The sequence below is a fragment of the Mustela lutreola genome, chromosome 5 (genome assembly GCF_030435805.1).
Source record: "Mustela lutreola isolate mMusLut2 chromosome 5, mMusLut2.pri, whole genome shotgun sequence".
Classification (NCBI taxonomy): domain Eukaryota; kingdom Metazoa; phylum Chordata; class Mammalia; order Carnivora; family Mustelidae; genus Mustela; species Mustela lutreola.
In genome coordinates this window covers 8,982,261-9,002,629 of record NC_081294.1, presented here as the reverse complement: position 1 = coordinate 9,002,629, position 20,369 = coordinate 8,982,261, and the positions used below count along the sequence as shown (strand labels likewise).

The 20,369-nt window shown below is 38.7% G+C and overlaps 1 protein-coding gene across 5 annotated transcripts in view; it reads left to right on the top strand.

The window, feature by feature from the left end:
• The window catches only part of CTNND2 (catenin delta 2), a 907,536-nt gene that overhangs the window by 490,475 nt on the left and 396,692 nt on the right, over window positions 1-20,369 (top strand). For all 5 annotated transcript variants that reach the window (XM_059173665.1, XM_059173663.1, XM_059173667.1 and 2 more), the window contains 2 exons: window positions 9,342-9,376; window positions 9,767-9,883. In XM_059173665.1, coding sequence (XP_059029648.1) covers window positions 9,342-9,376; window positions 9,767-9,883 — 152 coding nt within the window. The remainder of the gene's footprint in view (window positions 1-9,341; window positions 9,377-9,766; window positions 9,884-20,369) is intronic.

Below are 20,369 nucleotides of genomic sequence, written 5' to 3'. Positions count from 1 at the left end.
ACATTACATGGTTTCTGCTTCATGAGGACACTGAAATTGAAACTTATTTTTACAAATCATCTGTTGTTACTCGAAGACAGAAAACAAAAGATTCAGACTTCTCTTTTCTGTGAAAGAGGCAATGGTTATTTGCATAAATTTCCATTAAATACCTAAGAGGTGTTAGCTTCTCTTATAATAATAAAATCGTATCACTTTCAGTCAAATTCAATACCCAAGGTTTGACATATCTGCAATAGACAACACACCTATGAAGAAGGAAGGCTGAAGAAAATCAGGGCATTTTATTTATTTATTTTTTAAAGATCTTATTTCTTTATTTGGCAGAAAGAGAGCACAAGCGGGGGGAATGGCAGGCAGAAGAGGGAGAAGCAGCCCCCTCAATGAGCAGGGAGCCAAATGTGGGGCTCCCTCCCATGGTCCTGGATTATGACCTGAGTCTAAGGCAGATGCTTAACTGACTGAGCCACCCAGGCACCCCAAATCATTGAATTTTAGAGGAACAGAGGAGTGAGGGACATCCCCCCACACACAATCTCATACAGGACCCCAAGAAGCTAAGAAAACATAAACTTGACCCCTCCTATTGTCCAGAGATGTCCCCAATGCTAAGGAGCTCCCTTCATGGATCGGACCCTAACAGCAGAGATAATTTTGGAAGATTGAATGTAAAGACTAAATTTTGGAACACCTGAGAACTTTCACATACGTACCACCTCTCAGCAAATAAAGCCACTACTCTTATCTTCTTCTCCTGCCTACAGAATCAGTTATTAATGATCAAAGTGCAAAATGGCCACTGAGCTCTCTGTTCATTCTCAGGCTCCGGAAACAAAGCCCTGAGATTCACCAAAGATCGAACCGTGGGCTGTGGCAACGTGTAATTCAATAGAGGTAGTATACACTTAGCACATAAACTGCATAAACGATTCAGTTTCTGGTAGTTTGGAAGACATTTCCAAATATTACAAGGTCTCAGAGTTATTTAATTAATAGTGCCCCTGGTCATCTGCAGGGACAATACTACCTCCCGGTTTATGGAATGCTCACAGACAAAAGTATTCTGATAACTTTATTGTCTAACATGGCTGGCATTCAGAAACTTTGCTTCAACTCCTTCAACATTCTCATGTGCTAGTGTAAGCATTTAAAAAGCTATCTAACTCAGGCATGAGAAATCTCCCAGAAAAACCACAGAGGGGAAGCATATAACGCGAGAATTTTCTAGTTTATAATTTACCAATTGTTCCTTCTTCTGAGATAGAACTCCATACACAATCAGTCTCTTGTGGCATAACTACAATTTACTCCAAAACTAGAAAAGCATGCGAAGAAGAGAAACTTGAAAGTACGCCTTTCCCACGACGAGAGCTTGACTTTGTGTAGATAGCGCGTTTAGGGTGTTGAGCCGAGGGCTGATTCTTTGCAGTTGCCAGAAACTGTTAGTGCGTATTTTTGAAGGAATTAAAACAAAACAATCCTCGGTCGTTCCCTGTTGTGTGGCTCTGGCTGGCCAGTGCACAAACCTGACGTTGTCGCGGAACTCTGGGATAAACGTTGAGACCCCCGTGGGTCCTGGCTCCGGCATGGGAGCCTCTCTGGGTTGTTTCCATCATTTGTTAGTCCCCAACTCCAGCAAAATTAACTTAGGAATGTGAATTTCCCCTGCCTCAAACTAAGAAGAAATTAATAATAGCCACTTGGGTCTGATTTATTTTCTTCCAAGGTTTTGAAAATAACAAATGGACTTTCAGGGTTTTTTGTGGGTTTTTTTGTTTGTTTTCTTTTCTTTCTTTTTAACTGTGGCAGATACAGGACCAGGTGCCCGCAGAGAAATTCAGTACAGGGCTGATGGGCAAAATTATGTGAATCAAAATTAAGTGAATCATCTTTCCGTGGAAATCAGAGACTGCCTTTTTTCTTTACAGTGTTAGTGTAGGGGAAAAAAAAAAAAAAAGAAAAGGTGGACAATTTAAATTGTGCAAAGCTTACCATGCACTGGTGTGATGGTATTTATTGGTCCTCAGCCCGGACTAGTTGAATTTCATGTGATGGATCTATCGAACGTTCAGTTCCTAGTTGACTGTGCTCCTAGCCTTCTGCTCTGCATGTGATACTGGCAGCTTCCTTTTTGTTTATATTAATGCCTCCTATGCTCCCGCACTGTGCTGTGGGTTTTACGTACGTGAGTTTTCATAAGCTCCCTATGGGAAAGTCTAGTAAATCTCCATTTTATAAATGGGAAAACTGAGGCTTAAAGAGATTGAGTGCCATGCTCCAGGTCCTATGCACCTGTACGCAGAAATGCCGTAAACACACTTTTTCATGGGAAGGTTCTCCCAGCTTTGAGTACTGGTCCCCCACACCCCCATCGGACTAGAGTTTCGAGGAGCTGACACTACGTTCCCTGTTCCGTACACCCAAAGCCACCTCGGGCACTCATCAAGAATGTGTGATGACTTTGTTTCCCTTTTCTTCAGGACTGGCTGTGACTGACAGCCTGGGCATAGATGCCACCATGCCTGGGTATCTTCTTAAGGCCCACTGTTCCCTTTCCCCGTGTCTGTCCCCCATTCCAACCTTCCCATGACAGACTGCGGTGGCTACAAAAGATAAAATAATTTACAATTTATTTTAATATAGTAAAATTTATTAGTTCATTTTTAATGTAGATTAAATAACCTACAGGTAAGTCATAACCTACAAGCCATAAACACCACTCTAACGATATGTAAAATTCCATATTTGCTCAAGACCTGCCAGACCCTGTTCACCTGATAAATACATCACTTGATACAAACTAATTTATTGAACTCTCCTGGTTTGGGAGCTCTGTGGCCCTCTGGCTATCTGTTGTAGCCCTATAAACATTTTTATAATAGCTGTAAAATATATTTCTAATGAGAGTAGGTAAAGCAGAAAGAGGTTGTAAGATCTAAGAAAGAAATCAACATGCCAGTTGCATGGCGGAGAGATTAGGACATTCATTTGGGAATATACCACGATACAGATAGCGACCACGAGGCAGTAGACTGAAGAGAAATCAGTCACTCAGGAAATTCTGGGGGAAGCAGAGTTACTCACCAAGCCTGACAAATATGGTCTGGGTACAGTGCACTGAGCTAAAAAGGCAGCAGCTGCCAACCACCCACGTCCTCGGGCTACCCCTTCTCAAGGGTCTCACCAAATACGTGACATTTCCGCAGTAATGGGGAATTTGGACCAAGGATATTCTGTCTTGCAAACCAGTGTCCTTCTTGTGATGTGTCTGCATGCAAAACTGTATACAAGGAAGTATTTTACAGTAGAGTATAATTTTAGGTCACTCAGACATCGTAAACGTAAGGCCGTAGGTTCCTGCAGGCTAAATATTAGTTCTGAAACCATTCCCTTCACGCTAGTTTCTCTGGCTTCTGTTTTAGGTACATTGCTTAACTTGAAAGAAAACCAACAACAAAACCCTCATAGCTCCTTATCTTTATTTCATTTTTAATCAAATTGTGAGCAATGATAGGCCACATGCCACAGTGTAGGGACTGATGCTCTCTGGGCATCGGAATGCTGAAAAAGGAAATCAGGAAAGGTATTTGCACCGGTTCATGACAGACGGTCAAGCTCTGGGACTGCGTGGCTTCGTGTCTTTTCCTGACATGAAGCGAATTCTCTGAACGATCATCTGTTTGTTTATTTATTTATTTATTAGACGTAGCCTGGAGGTGGATGTGGAGACTGTCCTGCTGGAGACGATGAGGGTGAAAATCACTTCTCGAGGATCTCAGAGGTTATGCTTTGGTTTGAACTAGTCTTTCCCCAACATCATACCCGCAGAATTTGAAAGTTACTGGTTGCTTGCTTGAAATGTTTGAGCTCATATCAACATAGCAAAGGTGATCCTGTCACTTTTATCGCCTGAAAAATGGAGAGAAAAAAATTTGAGCTCTAAATCCTTTCTTTCCCTCTATTATTTGGACTTAACCTCTTTCAGATTTTTTTTTTTTCTTTTTGGCATTATTTGAATTTCAACTGTGAGTGATTCTAACAGTGATGGGAATATTGTGTAAAACTGAGTTACAAAGAGTTACCTAAGCATTTAACTAAACATTTAACTAAGCATTTAACTAAACATAAATGTAAGAATCATGATGGTTTCCTATTGCAAGGACCTAAGGCATTCCTAAATGAATGTTAATGTTTTCCCTCATTTTTCATGAGGCAAAACATGAAGGATAAAAGAGAAATTCCCTTTAGAAGAAATTCTCTTTCTTCCTTAGAGCTACCCTCATAATGAATTTTGGTGTATCGTTTTAATCTGTATTTATATGATTTCCCTTGATGATAGATAGTTGAAAAACTAGTTTAAGCTAAAAAAAAATCTTTGTGTATATATATATATATATATATGTATATGTGTGTTTGTGTATACATATGTGTGTATCTATACAATATTGTTTAGTCAGTGTTTTTAAAATTCACATGATTGGAATCAGGCAATACATGTGTGAAATTTGCATTTTCCACTCTATATTTTGCTTTTGAGACTTATATTGATACATTATGGTTTTGGCTAATTTAACTGCTGAATAATGTTGATCCCATATATATGTTTTATAGGCATGCAATCATATTATTTTATTTGTCCATTCCCCATTACTGATCTCTTAGGTTGTTGCCATGGTTTTGCTACTGCCAACACGTGGGCATGCACTGACTTGTCCAGGTGTCCCGAGCATAGGGGTATATGTTTCCATGGAAACTCTGCCAACAAGCAGAATTACCGAGTGACCCGGCCTCTGCATATAAGTCATTACCAACTATTGACTCATTGGTCACTCAAGTGACTGATTTACTCTTTCACGTGCAATGTGTGAGAGTTCTTATTCCCCCACATCCTTTCCAACACAGAATACTGTCCGACTTTCTTATTATTTGAAGCCTGTGGAAAATACAGAATTGCTGTCTGTGTAGTTTATATTCTTTCGATGGGTAATAGGTTTGAGTATCTTTTAATGTGTTCAGTGACCATTGCTTATTGATTTTTATCTTCTATGCATCTGTATGCTATATGTAAATTTATGCATCTCTCTTCTATTTGACCTTTAATCTTTATCTTAAAATGATCTGTAGGAGTTATTTTAATGTTCCCGAAGCTAACCCTCTGTAAGTTACATGCATTGCAAATGTCTTCTCCCGGGACATGGCAAGTTTTTTCAACTTGGTTTGTGGTTTTACGTTTATTTTTTTTGTTTCCATCACATAGGAGCTTAATTTTGATGTCACCAGATGTATGAATAGAATGGTAGTTTCAAATCAGCCTCTAGAACAGGACATCCAGGGTCATAATCCTGCGTCCACTGCTTCCTGCAGGTCGGACCCCCCACCAAGTTCTTGAACATCTTTTTATTTCAGTTTCATTAGCTATATAATGAGAAAGCAGTATATCTGTCTCAGAATATTGCCTGGTTTAGAATGAGAACAATCTAAGTGTTAGCTATCAGGATTTGCACTTAAAAAAAAAAAAGATTTAATTTATTTACTTAGAGAGCAACTGAGAGAGAGGAAAGCATGAACAAGGAGGGGGGAGAGACAGAGGAAGAGGGAGAAGCAGGCTCCCCACTGAGCAGGGAACCTGATGGGGGCCTCGATCTCAGGACCCCGAGATCATGACCTGAGCCAAAGGCAGACACGTAATCAACTGAGCCACCCAGGTGCCCAGGATTTGTGCACAGGTGCCCCAGGATTTGTGCTTTTAATATATTATATTTATTAAATATATTTAATATATTTATATTTAATATAACTCTTCCCTAGCACTACTGATTTACCCACATATATATGTATATGTTTAAAAGTTAAAAGTTAGGTAGTCTTTGTTATAAATATGCATAATATTATGAACCCAATTCATAATAATTGGGTTCTGGAAATTGTACATAGTTATGTTTAAATACATACTGACTACTCTAAATTATATCTCTACTTTATTAAATTTAATTCTTTACAGATTACTTCTATTTCAAGAAACAGCATTCTGATAGCAAAGCAAATTTTATTTTCTAAAATGTAACATGCATAGAAGTTACAGCTGCTTCAAAAATAACTTTTACATTATACTAAATTGAACAATACATTTGGGAGAAAGTTCACCATGAGTAATTCCTAAACAGCTGAAATAAGAATGTGTGGGATACAGGCATAGTCTGTGTTTATCGGATGAGTAGATAGTTTGTTTGCTTTTTTAAAAATCATCCATCCAAAAGCAGTTTTTAACAGAAGGAATCAAATGTATAAGATATACAATTGCACAGATTCCCCTAACAGAGTGAATAAAGCATGCACTTAATGGAAATAAAATCCAAACCGGGTTTCTCTTGGGACTTCTATTTTCTCTGATCAGTCATACTTTTAATGCATTTTAACTGTGCTAAAGGAATCAGGAAACCTTTTAAATGATTAATGCTCTTTATCTGGCCAAAAGGAAGGTTCCTGTGCTTTGAGAGGCTAGTTTCATAGTCACTGGGAATGGCATTCTTTCAGTCGTGATACAAAATATCTCTTCTTGTTTCTGTTGCATCATAAAATTGAAACACTTTTGAAAGAGATGAGCAAAAAAGTAAATATTATATAAAACTGGGATGTGTAGTCTTACACATAAAATCACCCATTATTGCGGACGAGCAGATACATCTCACAAGATGACTAAAAGCTGTCACACCACCTTATTTGTGTGAGAGTGACCCCGGACACTCTCTCCCTACGCAACACTGTGGAAATGGAAGGCAGAGAAGCAAGAAATACCTTACAGCTTCAAATACTGCCACAGTTCTGTATTACTCAGTGTGACATTCAGTCTACAGAAACAAACCCCCCTCCAGCGCAAGAGTTTTCACACAACAGTGCTTTATTTCTCACTCATGCTGTGCCTTCCCGGGGCTGGCAGGCGTCTTCCTCCCTCCTACTCAGGGACCCATCTCAGCGGGGATCCGGAGAGAAAGAGAGCGGGAGGCTCTCACGCCTGCCCTTCTGTGATTGGGGCAGGAAGTGGCACTTGTCACTTCCTCTCACAGGCCTTAACATGGCCCCTTCTGCGCGCACCGGGCATGAAGTGCGCTCTTCCATGTGCCAGAAAGGAGAGGAGTGGCGAGTGCAGCGTCTTCCGTTGACTTCCTCTTGTGGCTTGAGGTGGAAAGTCACTGGAGTGTGTCCCCCTCCATGCCTTTTTATGGTGAGCTAGGAGCATGAGCTTTGCAGTGGGACAGGTTCATTTAAGTCGCTGTTGAGCAACTTGGGATCCATGTGGTCAAATCCATTCAACACCAATAACCCTTTATCCGCCATCTGTCAGAAGAGCATTGTGGTTGACGGGAATTAGTGGAGCCAAGGTATACAGTCAGTCCTTTGTGAAGGGCTGTGCTGGCCAAAGGAGTGTAGCAGCTTAGAGACAGTAGTGAAATCTGGAGGGTGGAAGAAGCAACCATTTGTATCATATCAGAAAACTATTGTATCAGTTTCCCAGGGCTGCCATAACAAATTACCACAGCTGAGTAGCTTAAAACAACAACAACAACAACAACAACAACAATGTAGTCTCCCAGTGTTGGAGGCTGGGAGTTCAAAATCAAGGTGTCAGCAGGGCTGTGTTCCCTGTGAAGGTTCGGGAGGAGGGGAGGAGCATTCCTTATTTCTTCCAGGTTCTGATGGCTCTAGAAATTCTTTGATGGTTCCAGCCATGTCTTGGCTTATAGATGCAGAACTCCAATCTCTGTTTCTACTTTCCTATAACCTTCTCTTCTGTGTCTTTCTCCATTTCTATCTCTTAGAAGGACAGTTATCATGGGATCTGGGATGATCTCATCTGAAGATCTTTAACTTAATTACACCTGCAAATAGGATTTTTCCAATAAGTAGCCACACACGGTTTCCAGAGATTTAACGTGATCCTGTCTTTTGGGGGTGAGAGGCACCATTCAGCCTACTACGAATATGAAAGCATTTTCTATTCCTGTTTAAAATGCCTCTTACTAACCGACCCTGCATGCAATTCTTAAAATATTGACTTTAGGATTACATTTCTGCTTTAAGTGTGAAACTTTGTAGTTCTATATTATCACTATGTAACTCATACCTTTTTGATACAAGAAGAAGTTACGATGGATTGAATTTGTAAAGTCATCATTTCATGTATCAGTCCTGTCTATAGTTTTCACCATGGTGAAACCATTTCCCAGTTTGCTAAAATGGATTGGTTGAGGAGAAAGATACCCTGTAAAAGTCACTTGTCCCTTAAAGGATGATCCTTGTGTTCGTGTATATCAGTCATAACTTTTTCAAACACTGATTTATTCCAGAATTCCCTTTTCCTTGTCCCTCTGTAAATGTATTCAGAAGCCGTCTCTGAGGTAGAGATTAAAGGTCTCAAATCCACTTGCTGTTGTGGAACTGATGAGCTATTCACAGAAGCTCTTGATCAGAGTAAAGGTTTCAGTGAAATGAGTGTAGAAAATCATTCTCAAAATGATACCTGTCTGGATTTCTTACCAATTATTGACATATGAAAAGGGGACATGTGGAAAGTATTTGTATATATAATGAAAGAGTCATGCATATTTAGAAATTTTAAATTTATTTATTTATTTAATAAATCATTCAAAAGTTACCTACGTTGTCTCCATAGATGAACCCTGGGTAGTGTCTTTGGCGTATCATGTATATGAACCACCCTTTCTACCTATGTCATTGTATCAGATGTGTTGGTAAAGTGAGATTTGGGGAACTGTATATTCACTGGGTGGTAAAGTGTTAAAATGTTTAAATTACCTCACTTAAACTAATAATCCGCTGAAAGGAACTGCTCGTGCGACATGTCTGGAAAAAGGTATACATTTCTCATCTCTTCTTTGTAATGAACAAGGAGGCTATATCATTCCCAGACTACCTGACAATGTCTACAGGAAACTAGTCAGCCTCAATTTTTAAAGTAACTAAAATTGGGTAGAACAGCATAACAGCATTTGAGAGAAGCTATTGTAAGGAATGAGTAGAATAGGTTGGGCTTTGTGGGGAAAAAAAAAGGGTGGGGGGAAGCTAGCTACTCTCTGAAAATTACAGAATGGTGTCCGTTTATAACATGCTAGTACCTGTGATAAAAGAGATATATATTAATGGATTAAAGTTAAGATTGCATCAGAACAGAATCTCTTTTCTCAGTAAAGATTAATAATTAAGTAATTAACAAAAGTCACGCCTTGGAGCTAGTAGTGTATTATTACTCTAATGCACTTCGGTGTCTTGAAGGCCTTGGTTTCTAACCAGTGCATTATACCTGTGTATTCTCTTTTTTACAGTTCAGCAGAAGAGCAGTTTCACTGGCAGTCACAAGGTAAGGCACGGTTCTTTGATGAAACTTACACTTATTTCTACATTGTGTCTTTATTGATTGATTTCCTTGTGAACTTTAGGAAAAGACTGATAAAAATGGACACGATAACCCCACAACACTAAAATTAAATGATGTTGTGATAGCTCATGATTTCCAAGAGTTAAGTTCTCTAAATTCCCTAGAAACTTTTATGTTTTTCCTGAATACATGGAATTGGCTGGCCTTGGCTTTTGCTACTGGTCGACCGAGAATTACAGTGTGAAATGTAATGAGGACTTCACGGAGGAAATGTTTTTGGTTATGATACTTTTTGTTATTAAAGAGTAGCCTAAAGCTTTACGAATAACAATATCGTGTGTTCATTCATCACTTTAAAATACTGTATTTCAGATGGTCAAAAAGACATCGAAGACGAGCTTACAACAGGTCTTGAGCTGGTGGACTCCTGTATCCGATCACTGCAGGAATCAGGAATACTTGACCCACAGGATTATTCAACAGGTGAAAGTAAGTCAAGGGATAATTATGCTTGAAGACAATTAAAATATAAGAATGTTCTTTATTCTCGTATAATTGACACACTGAGTCATATCTAATGGGACCTCAGCCTGTGTTTATACTTGTTTTATTCATTTCACTCCACTTTCCCTTAATTCCTCCCCACATTACCCCACCCCAATTCACATTAATTACGGGCTCTCTTAAATCAGTAATTGGCTCCTAGATCTCTCACCAATTACTGACATAATGGTGATTCTCACCAATACTCTGATCTCCTTTTTGGCATGTTTCGAGACTATCACCATATATTTGTTTAATCAATACAGTGTCTGCTTTAAAATTAACCACGAATGCATTACTTACACAGATCATTTTTGGTAGAGATCATAACAGTATGACAATTATATAACAAAATAGAACTCAATATAATATATGCAGTACTAAATACTTAGTATTGTGCTATATTTCTATATGTGGCCATCTTGCATTGCATATTAACCTCGGCAGAATATTTTAAAATTTATTCATCTCCTCCTAATCATATATTTTTCAACCATAGTGGTTGAGGCATAGGAATAAAAGTGCTATGAATTGAAACGAGCTTCACTTTAGTAAATCATAAAATTCTCTTGACTTAGTTTAATAAAATCCCTCAAAAAGCCAAAAATTAAATCATTAAAACATATATTACCCCAATCATTTCCTACACCAGAACTCATTGGAGCATTTTATTTCTTCATTTAAAAAAATAAAATTTCCTTGAATACCCAGCAAGGTTTGTTATTTAAAAGGAAGATGTAAGAATAAAATAACATTCTGGTCTTGAAACCATTAAATTTACACATTAATTCACTTTCTCTATGACTTTTATAATACCACTACTCTTAGGATAACATCATTTTGAGTATTTAAACCTATAGGTGTTCCCTCAATAAAACTCCTAAAATAAGATGCATGATTTGTAAGTATCCTTGTCCTCTGCATTTTATATTTAAAAATGTAGAATTATTATTTATCTTTCAGAGTCAATAAATATATCTCCTTTTAGGGGTAGGTGCAGTTAGAGTTATACTTAATTAATATACTTAATATACTTAATTAATAATAATAATAATATAATAATATACACACGTACTCACTTTGTTCAAGTAAAGAAAGCAAAGGTCAAATAAAATGTGCCTTGGGAGCAGGGGTGATATCAGATATTACATTTTTCCTATAATAATAGATAAGCATATTCTATTGTGAGTTTAGGAGAGGGGATAAGCTTCAATACCCAGAAGGTGCAGAAAAAAGAAGGAAAAAGTAAAATAAGAGACAAATCAGTTAATATGGAAGGAACAAATAGATGAGCACACTCAATTCTTTGAAAAGGATAAAAAGGCAAATTTGTAATAAACAAAGATAAAATAATTATGTTTATAAGGGACACACTCGTATTAATGAAATAAATGTTGAAGTTACAGGAGCAAAGTCGCAACAGCAAATACCACAAACACGAACTGGGACTGGGAAGAATTTGTGAGATGAAGTGGAATTTAATGCAGAGGCCCTAAGCAGGGTCCAAAAAGAATTATTTAAGTGAAAATGTCTTAACTTTTAAAGACACACTAAAAAGTGAACATGATGTACCAAACAATATAGTGTCTGGATATTAGAAAAAAATTTTTGAGAATGAAAGGAGAAATTGGTTAAAAAAAATTCTGTTGTGAACATGTCATGCACATGTCTCAGAATCAGACAGAATACTAGAAGAAAAAGATGTATAAAATTGAAATAAATAATTAACAAACCAATGTAACAGATATATTTAAAAAGTTAGGGGTGCCTGGGTGGCTCAGTGGGTTAAGAATCTGCCTTCAGCTCAGGTCTCGATCTCAGGGTCCTGGGATCGAGCCCTGCATCGGGCTCTCTGCTCAGCGGGGAGCCTGCTTCCCCCTCCCTCTCTGCCTGCCTCTCTGCCTACTTGTGATCTCTGTCTGTCAAATAAATAAATAAGATCTTTAAAAAAATAAAAAGTTAAATCCACTGAATGATAATATATATTTGTTATACAGGAGATACTTATTTATTTTTTGAAGATTTTATTTATTTATTTGATAGAGAGAGACACAGCAAGAGGGGGGACACAGGCAGGGGAAGTGGGAGAGGGTGAAGAAGGCTTCCTGCCAAGCAGAGAGCCTGATGTGGGGCTCAATCGCAGGACCCTGGGATCATGACTTGAGTCGAAGGCAGATGCTTAAGGACTGAGCCACACAGGTGTGCCCCAGGGGGTGTCTGTAAAACCTGATCAGCTATTGGGCAGTAAAGAGAATCCTAAAAATTGAAAACTGTAGAGAGGCCGCATTCTGTAATAATAGTCCAGTAAAAGGAAAGGTAAATAAAATGGTAAAATATATTCACATTGAAATTAAGAAACATAATTTTGGATCTACTGAATCAAAATAGCAATAAAACAGAAAACTACATGCTATTTAAAAAGCAAATTAAGTAGCAATATTTAATCATGAAAACATAAGGGTATGGGGAAAAAACTGCCCTCAGAATAAATCTTAACTTTATTATTAAAAATAAAGACAAGGTAAAGGAATGTTGTACTCGTTGGGGGAAAACCTTAAAAATAGCTAAATAAGTCAAAAGAAGCTAGGAAGATGGGAATAATAAAAGCAATGTGGAGGGGCGCCTGGGTGGCTCAGTGGGTTAAGGCTCTGCCTTTGTCTCAGGTCATGATCTCAGGGACCTGGGATGGAGTCCTCCATTGGGCTCTCTGCTCAGCATGGAGCCTGCTTCCCCCTCCCTCTCTCTGCCTGCCTCTGTGCCTACTTGTGATCTCTCTCTCTGTCAAATAAATAAATAAAATCTTTTAAAAAACAAATTAAATAAAAATTTAAAAAATAAGAGTAATGTGGAGATAAAGCAAAAGAATAGAAGAGATAAATATAAGGAGAAAAGGAATAAATCTATGAACTTTTAAATAACTTCAAATCAACTAATAATCCTGAGCTTTCCTAATTGAGACATTGTGCTATGCGTGAGAGACATGGAATGAATTTTTAGTGTACAGTTTTGTTTTCCTATAATACATGTTCAAAAATTATTTACAAAAGACATACCTTTGTTACAGGAACATTAAATACTCCAGTAGGGTAGTTTTTTTTGTTTTTTGTTTTTTGGTTCTTGGTTTTTTTTTGCGGGGGAGTGTATTTGGCAACTGTTGAATTTTTGTCTTTCGGAAAGATTAGTTAATTCGTTTTATTATGTACTGGGTTATCTTTTTGACGGATTTTAGCTGATTGTTTTTCTTGTAGGCTCCTGCCTCCTCGTTTGAGATAAGAAAAGTAACAAAGCAAACAAAACAAAAAACAGGTGATAAAATCACCACCCACAAATTTTATGCCAAAGGATCTAAACCACAGTGAGATGCGGAATATTGTTATTCTTACGATACCTTTGTTCTTAACATTTTCAGGGTCACTTTGAGACTGAACTAATTGAGTAAAATTTAGGAGGTTCATTTAAAAATACTGCGTGGGGAACTATCATTTCAGGGATCAATTATGACTAATTTTAATTGTTTAGATGGTCATAAAATGAAAGTCTCAATTGCTTTTGTATTTGTACCCAGCTGGCAAATAGAGTCTACTCAAAAGAGTTACCCCAAAGAGATGTTAATTCCGGGGCTATTGACAAAGGGGTGGGCAAGATTAAGGGAAGAGACATGTCTGGGGAGGTCCTCGGGTCGCAGCCACAGAGGGAAGCCCTCACCACCGTTGGTCCTGAAGGAAAAGTCCAGGGTATAGTCCAGGCAGAGCGAAGAGGCAGGCAGGAGCAGAAGAGGAAGTGTCCCAACCTGTCCTCCCACCTTCTGACGCCGTCGTGCCCCTTCTTGGCCAAATTCAATCTTAAACCAAAGAGCAAGGGGACCCCATGAGACAGTGTATGTGGAGACAAGGTCAGAGAAGACTGTGGGGAGCAAAGCAAATAATCAGCACAGCTTCCCATTAAGCAGTGGAACAGCAGACCATGTTGACGCTCTTGTTGTATCAACTGAACACATAGGTAGTGACTTTCTGACACATCTCATATAATGAGTGTGAGCCCGTCAGATTCTGAGTCCCCCGTTACGGTGATAACTTGATGGGTTCCTTCCTAGAAACGACATGAGATGGGTCATGTTGAACTGTACCCGACACACGGGCCCTTGAGAGCCAGGCTCTTAGCCCTCTCTCAGAACAGCACTAAACACAGTCTAAAACCCTTGAAAGGGACTGGTCGACCAGTCTCAACCCCCAAGCCCGCAGTGTTGAATTTGCCATGTTTAAAGGCTTTTGTTATTTTTCGTTTCAAGGTCTGATTAAAATAAATGTGAAGCTTAGTAAATCCATCCTCTTGACCCTAAGGCAAGCAGTAACTGCTCTCCTATATTGACTATAGTTCATGTACTTATCCGTGTTTTCTAACACTTTGCATTTTTTAAAAAGTGCTATCCTAAACAGTATGTAAATCATGTGTACAATTTTGCCACCCTGCCACTATTTCGTGGCTGCCGGATGTATAATTTCAGTTCTAACAAAGACATGTCACAGAGTCACTGGGAGAATTTTTATTGCTTTCCTTGGGGGGAAAAATTACTGATAGAAGCTCAAGGCCATTAGGTTCTTACATAATATATAGCTTGACCTGAACTGCCATGGACTAAGCACCTTTTTTAATCCATGCATCTTGGGAGATAGAACCTCAGAGATAGGGTGATATATCTTACCCCAAAATTAACAAAAATATTTGCCAACCAAAATCAGAAATAAAATGGACAACTTGGGAGAAAATGACTTACATGTTTGTAGACAATGTTAATTTGTCTACAAACAATTTGACAATATTGTATTTTGAAATAGTTATTATTTCTCTCTGTAGCATATTGACAAATTAAAATTTCACCATGTTCTCAAAATTCTCAGCATTCAGGAGGAAAAAGAAAAAAGAAAAACTTAGGAACTTAATATATTCTGAATGTTATGGTTAAAAAAAAAAGGAATGTTGTTCTGAGGTTTCAAATCATAATATATTCAAAAATATCAAGAATCTTGTAGGTTACTGTTCTGAGCAGATAGAATATAAATAGAATAATCATATGTAGTTGGACAGAGGTGAATGTATTATTTACTGTTGATTTATAATCTGTCATTTTTATTTAATTGCTGTGATTACCCTTAATTGTTATGTAGTGAGAAAATTGTTGAGGGATCAAGTTACTATGATGCTGGAAGTATGACTCAATATATTCTTATTCAGTAATAATAGTAAAGGTAAGAGCCATCCTTATGAAGTGAATATTTTCATAATTCCTAGTAAGCCAAAGTGGTTTAAGAGTATACGGTTTTTATAATAATTAAAATAATCAAAATGATAAATATATTGAGCTTGTCCTTGCAGTATTGATATGCTCAGGGAAGAGAACTGGTTTCTTTTATTTCCTGTGATGGTGGAAACTAATCCTTAGTTAAACCCAACTTAGAGCTTCTGGGGAGGGGTACAAGGTTACCCATCCCACCTTGGAGTCCGAAGCCCTGGGTTTAAGTCCTGATGCTCCCACCCCCCATTCTACCTGTGGTTGAAGACTTTCATCTGGACTCTGGAGACCCCAGTTCTTTCCCTGGAAATGCATTTATTCAAGTGAGTTGAGTTCATCCTTGGATTGCTCATTTCCTGTGAAATCACTTTGGATTTTGAAATGCAAATGAGACAATCCCCTTTCCAGAAGTTTGTCATGGTTCCAAGTCTAAAATTGTCCTTAGATACTATGTGCATCCATTCGTTTCCTCTCCGAATTCACTCACGCTAACTTCCTCCACTACCTTTGGTGTTGGAGGGCCCATAGGGAGTCAACAGCAGCAGAAATGGAAGACACGAGCAAAAGTCAAGGGAAAACACCCGGGTGGCACACAGGACATAGGAATAGCCTCCTAGCAGCTATAAGTAATTTCCCTTCTGGATACTACCTCTACCTGGATTTCAGCTAACGTTCAATTTCTTTTTCTTTGATTTCCTTCTATCGCAGAGATGTGTAAAAAAATCTCTGGACTCTTCCAGTGTTCTCCTGTGGAAGGAGGGGATTTAAAATTTTATACAGCGTATATAGCGTTCTCAAACGTTTAATTGCCTGTATCTTAAAAAGAATATAGATGAATGCAAGACCATAACTAACTAACTAACTAAATAAATAAAGGCAGGTTATATTTTTTCCAGAGAAGTATATGTGGGAAGTGAAGGGTTAGACAGGCATCAAGTACCAAGTGTTCCTTCTCCATCCCTGAGGCAAGGGAGAACATGAAACAAATTTCTCATTAAAACATCATTCTCTGGGCGCCTGGGTGGCTCAGTCGGTTAAGCATCCAGCTCTTGGTTTCAACTCAGGTCTTGATCTCAGGGTTGAGTTCAAGCTCTGACTTGGGCTCTGTGCTATGCGTGGAGCCTACTTAAATAAAACAAAACAACAAAACAAAAACCCCATCATTTCCACCTGTGTTCGTAGGGTATCCTGGAATCAAACACAAAGTTTAAACCTGATGGAAATTTTTAATTTAAAAAAAAAATGGGTTTTGAAATTGTCAAGGCACCTCAGGTACCCAGAACACGAATATGAGGATCAAACAAAAAAGCCACTGAAAGTAAGGAAAGTATCAGAACCCATTTGAGTATGAGAAAACTTGCATGTGTACCTCTTATTCCAAGTAAGTTTAAGCTGACAAATTTATCCGGAAGCCATAAGGAAGAAATGACCACTATAAATGGAAGTGATTAGTAGTTCCATTTAAACAAAAGTCAAAAAGTCAAGAAGAGGCAGAGAGGCTGAAAGCTCCCATGAGAAAGTCAGAACCAGCACACTTTTTCTCAGGGGACAGTGGAAGAAGGGGTATCCTGGTAATACCTAGTGGAGACGTCTTGTGGGATTCCCACAGAAGTTCCAGCACTAACACGGGCCATGATCAAACAAGTCACTTCAACTGCAACTGATGTAATCAGCTCTTAACATGCTGGGGTTATATTGTATCACGGCAAGCACAGGTTGGCGTTACAGTCATACATTTTTAAATGTATGTATTAAATACTTATTCAAAGCACCACAAAGAGTCTCTGCCCTTGTGGCATGTGCATGCTAGGCAGAGAAGGCTGAAATCAAGCAATGCGAACACTACAAGGCCAAGTAAACAATTGCTGTAAGCGATGACAACTCAGTAAGAGGCGGCGTAGAAGAGGGTTCTCAGTGTTTACTTGGGAATCCTGTGTCGTCCTGAGACCCTTTCAGAGGACCTGCAAAGAGATAAATCTCCACAGTAATACTACGACCGTTACTTGCCTTTCCATGGTCATTATCACACCTGAGAGTAAGAAAGTGAAGCTTTCCAGAATCTCCATTTTGGTGATGGCATTATTGCCATCTGTTTTTTAATCTTTTTTTTTTTAATTTTATTTACTTATTTGACAGAGAGAGAGATCACAAGCAGGCAGAGAGGCAGACAGAGAGAGGGGAGGGGGGAAGCAGGCTCCCTGCTGAGCAGAGAGCTGGATGTGGGGCTCCATCCCAGGACCCTGAGATCATGACCTGAGCTGAAGGCAGAGGCCTAACCCACTGAGCCACCCAGGCACCCCATTGCCATCTGTTTTTTAAACATTTTTCATTTTTAAAGCAGTAAATAGTGTTCTATACCACCCTTATAAATAAAAGCTCTTTGTGCTCCTCAGTGATTTTTAAGAGCATGGAAGTGCTACGTGAGCTCCAGTTTTGAAGAGTATAATCAAAGGGGCCAGGAAGACGTCCGTGTGAATGGACGTCAGGAACAGGGACCTGAAAAAATGCGCAGGCAAGCCACACAGATTTCTAAGAAAAAGTCTGGGATTTGTGGCAAATAAAATGCTGGTTCTTAAAGTCAGTGTATTCCACAAATTACAGTGTTTTCAGGATTTAGCTTTTAAATTCTATTTTCTTCTGAACTGATTTTTCTATTTCTTTTCACAATTATTGATAACAAGAAATATGAATCTACTATCTTTGGACAATTAATTTACGAAGAAATATGAATGATGCTCTTCCTGTCTGTGCTACATTAATTTTTTAAATGGTAAATACTCTGAAGATAAAAGTTTACAAGGAAATAGTTGGAAATTGTAATGAGCTATAAAAAATGCTCTTCTGTGATTATAACATCATGTAAACTCCCATGCATAATAAAATTCTTGAGCTATACATTTTAAACTAAAGTTATACATTTGAAGTTCATTTTGTGATAAATGTCGTTTTGTTCATTTCCCTCTATTGTATACAGCTGTAAAGAAACTAACTGAGTTATTGCATAGTGTGAATGCAGTAATGACCTTCTATTTATCCATATACAATAGTCAAACTTGAAAAAGCCTACTAATTAAGCCAATAGCCCTGACTGAATCTAAATCAGCTTAAAAACTAAATGAGTACTTCTCTAATCCTGGGACCACTAGAGTTTTAATTTTCACATAAAGCATTACACATGGAAAGCTGGTGACCAGACAAAATTAATATTCTGCAGACAGACTTAGAAATGAAGGCTAGAGACACACCTGCCCATGGAACAGATGCGTCACTCGGAGCTGCCTTGCATAACAAGCCTCTCGAGCTTTTTCCCTCCATTGATTTTAGGGATAGTGGATGGACTTAACCACTATTTTCAGTGAAATTCTTTGGTGAAACTCCTACTTAAGAGCTGTTAAAGTTACTAATGAAGATTAGAAGAAAATAACCAGTTTAACATCACCAAGCACCTCTTATTCCAAGTAAGTTTAAGCTGACAAATTTATCCGGAAGCCATGAGGAGAAATGGCCTCTATAAATGGAAGTGATTAGTAGTCCCATTTAAGCAAAAGTCAAGAGGTGCCTGGGTGGCTCAGTCATTTATGAAACTTTGTTTTGAATCGGGTCCTGATCTCGTGGGTTGTGAGATCAAGCCCTGTATTGGTCTCCCTGCTCAGTGGGGAGTCTGCTTGAAGATTCTCTCCCTCTGCCCATCCCCCCACTTGCTTGCTTACTGTTTCTCAAGTAAATAAATAATTTTTTAAACATAAACAAAAGTCAATATTTTTACTTGTGTAATTAGATATGACTAAAGTGCTTTGAGTTTATTAAAATCAATTTGGTAATCTGACAACTTTTCTCATTGACAACTTTTCTTATTGATTTTGTGATCTGTAAAGCCCATTTGTGTGTGTATATATAATTTCCACCAACTACTTCCTTTATTCTAATGCAATATTTTCTATAAAAAAAAGATTTTCTTTTTCTGTTTATTTGATGTTGCTCTAAAAATTTACTCTCATTTATTTTTTTTAAGTTTTATTTATTTATTTGACAGAGAGATCACAAGTAGGCAGAGAGGCAGGTGGGGGCGGGGGGTGGGAAGCAGGCTCCCTGCTGAGCAGAGAGCCTGAAGTGGGGCTCGATCCCAGGACCCTGAGATCATGACCTGAGCTGAAGGCAGAGGCTTTAACCCACTGAGCCACCCAGGTGCCCCATAAAAATTTACTCTCATTTAAAGCACAGTAATACGTAACCTTCAAATCGTTTTTTTTTTTTTTTTTTCCAGACATAGAGCGTGTGCATTATGGTGGGTGGGGCAGAGGGGGAGGGAGAGAATCCCAAGTGGTCTTCATGTCCAGTGTGGAGCCTGACACAGGGCTGGATCTCACGACCTTGAGATCATGACCTGAGCCAAAATCAAGAGTCAGATGCTTAACCGACTGAGCCACCCAGGCACCCCAACCTTCAAATCATTATTTAAATTTTTAAAAAAAGATTTTATTTATTTATTTGTACAGAGTGAAAAGAGAGAGAGTACAAGTATGGGAAGCCGCAGGCAGAGGGAGAGGGAGAGGCAGACTCCCTGCTGAGCAAGGACCCTAACTGGGGGGCTCCATCCCAGGACCCTGGGATCATGACCTGAGCCAAAGGCAGCCACTCGACGGACTGAGCCCCCGACGCGTCCCAACCTTCAAATCATTCTTAACCTTCCGCAGATACTGGTTAGCAAGAGCATGGAAATGAACGCAGACTCTGTCAGTTACAGATGAATGTGAATCTCGTCGGCAGTATTTCTCACGGTCTACATACAGATAAGTTTCTGTATCATTTTGACAGAATTGATTTTACCTAAGAGTAAATGTTTCTAAATTTCCTGCCAAATGCACATCTAAACAGAGCTGCCAGTCAGGGGTCCCGTCCTGGGAGTGTCCCCCAGTTTGCGTGTTTATTATTCCTTTGATAATCCTGAACTAACAGCCTCAACAAAACCTTCATGGAGTCCCTGTTTGAGGCATTGTCTGATTCTAATAGTTTATCTTAGTGCATTCCTCTTAGTAGCACTTTTCTCTTTCATGGTAAAAATGATCCTTTGGAATTAAATCGGTAACTTAACCACCCCTTAGACTCCCGGTCTGATTCTTGCGGCTTCAGCGCCCACTATTG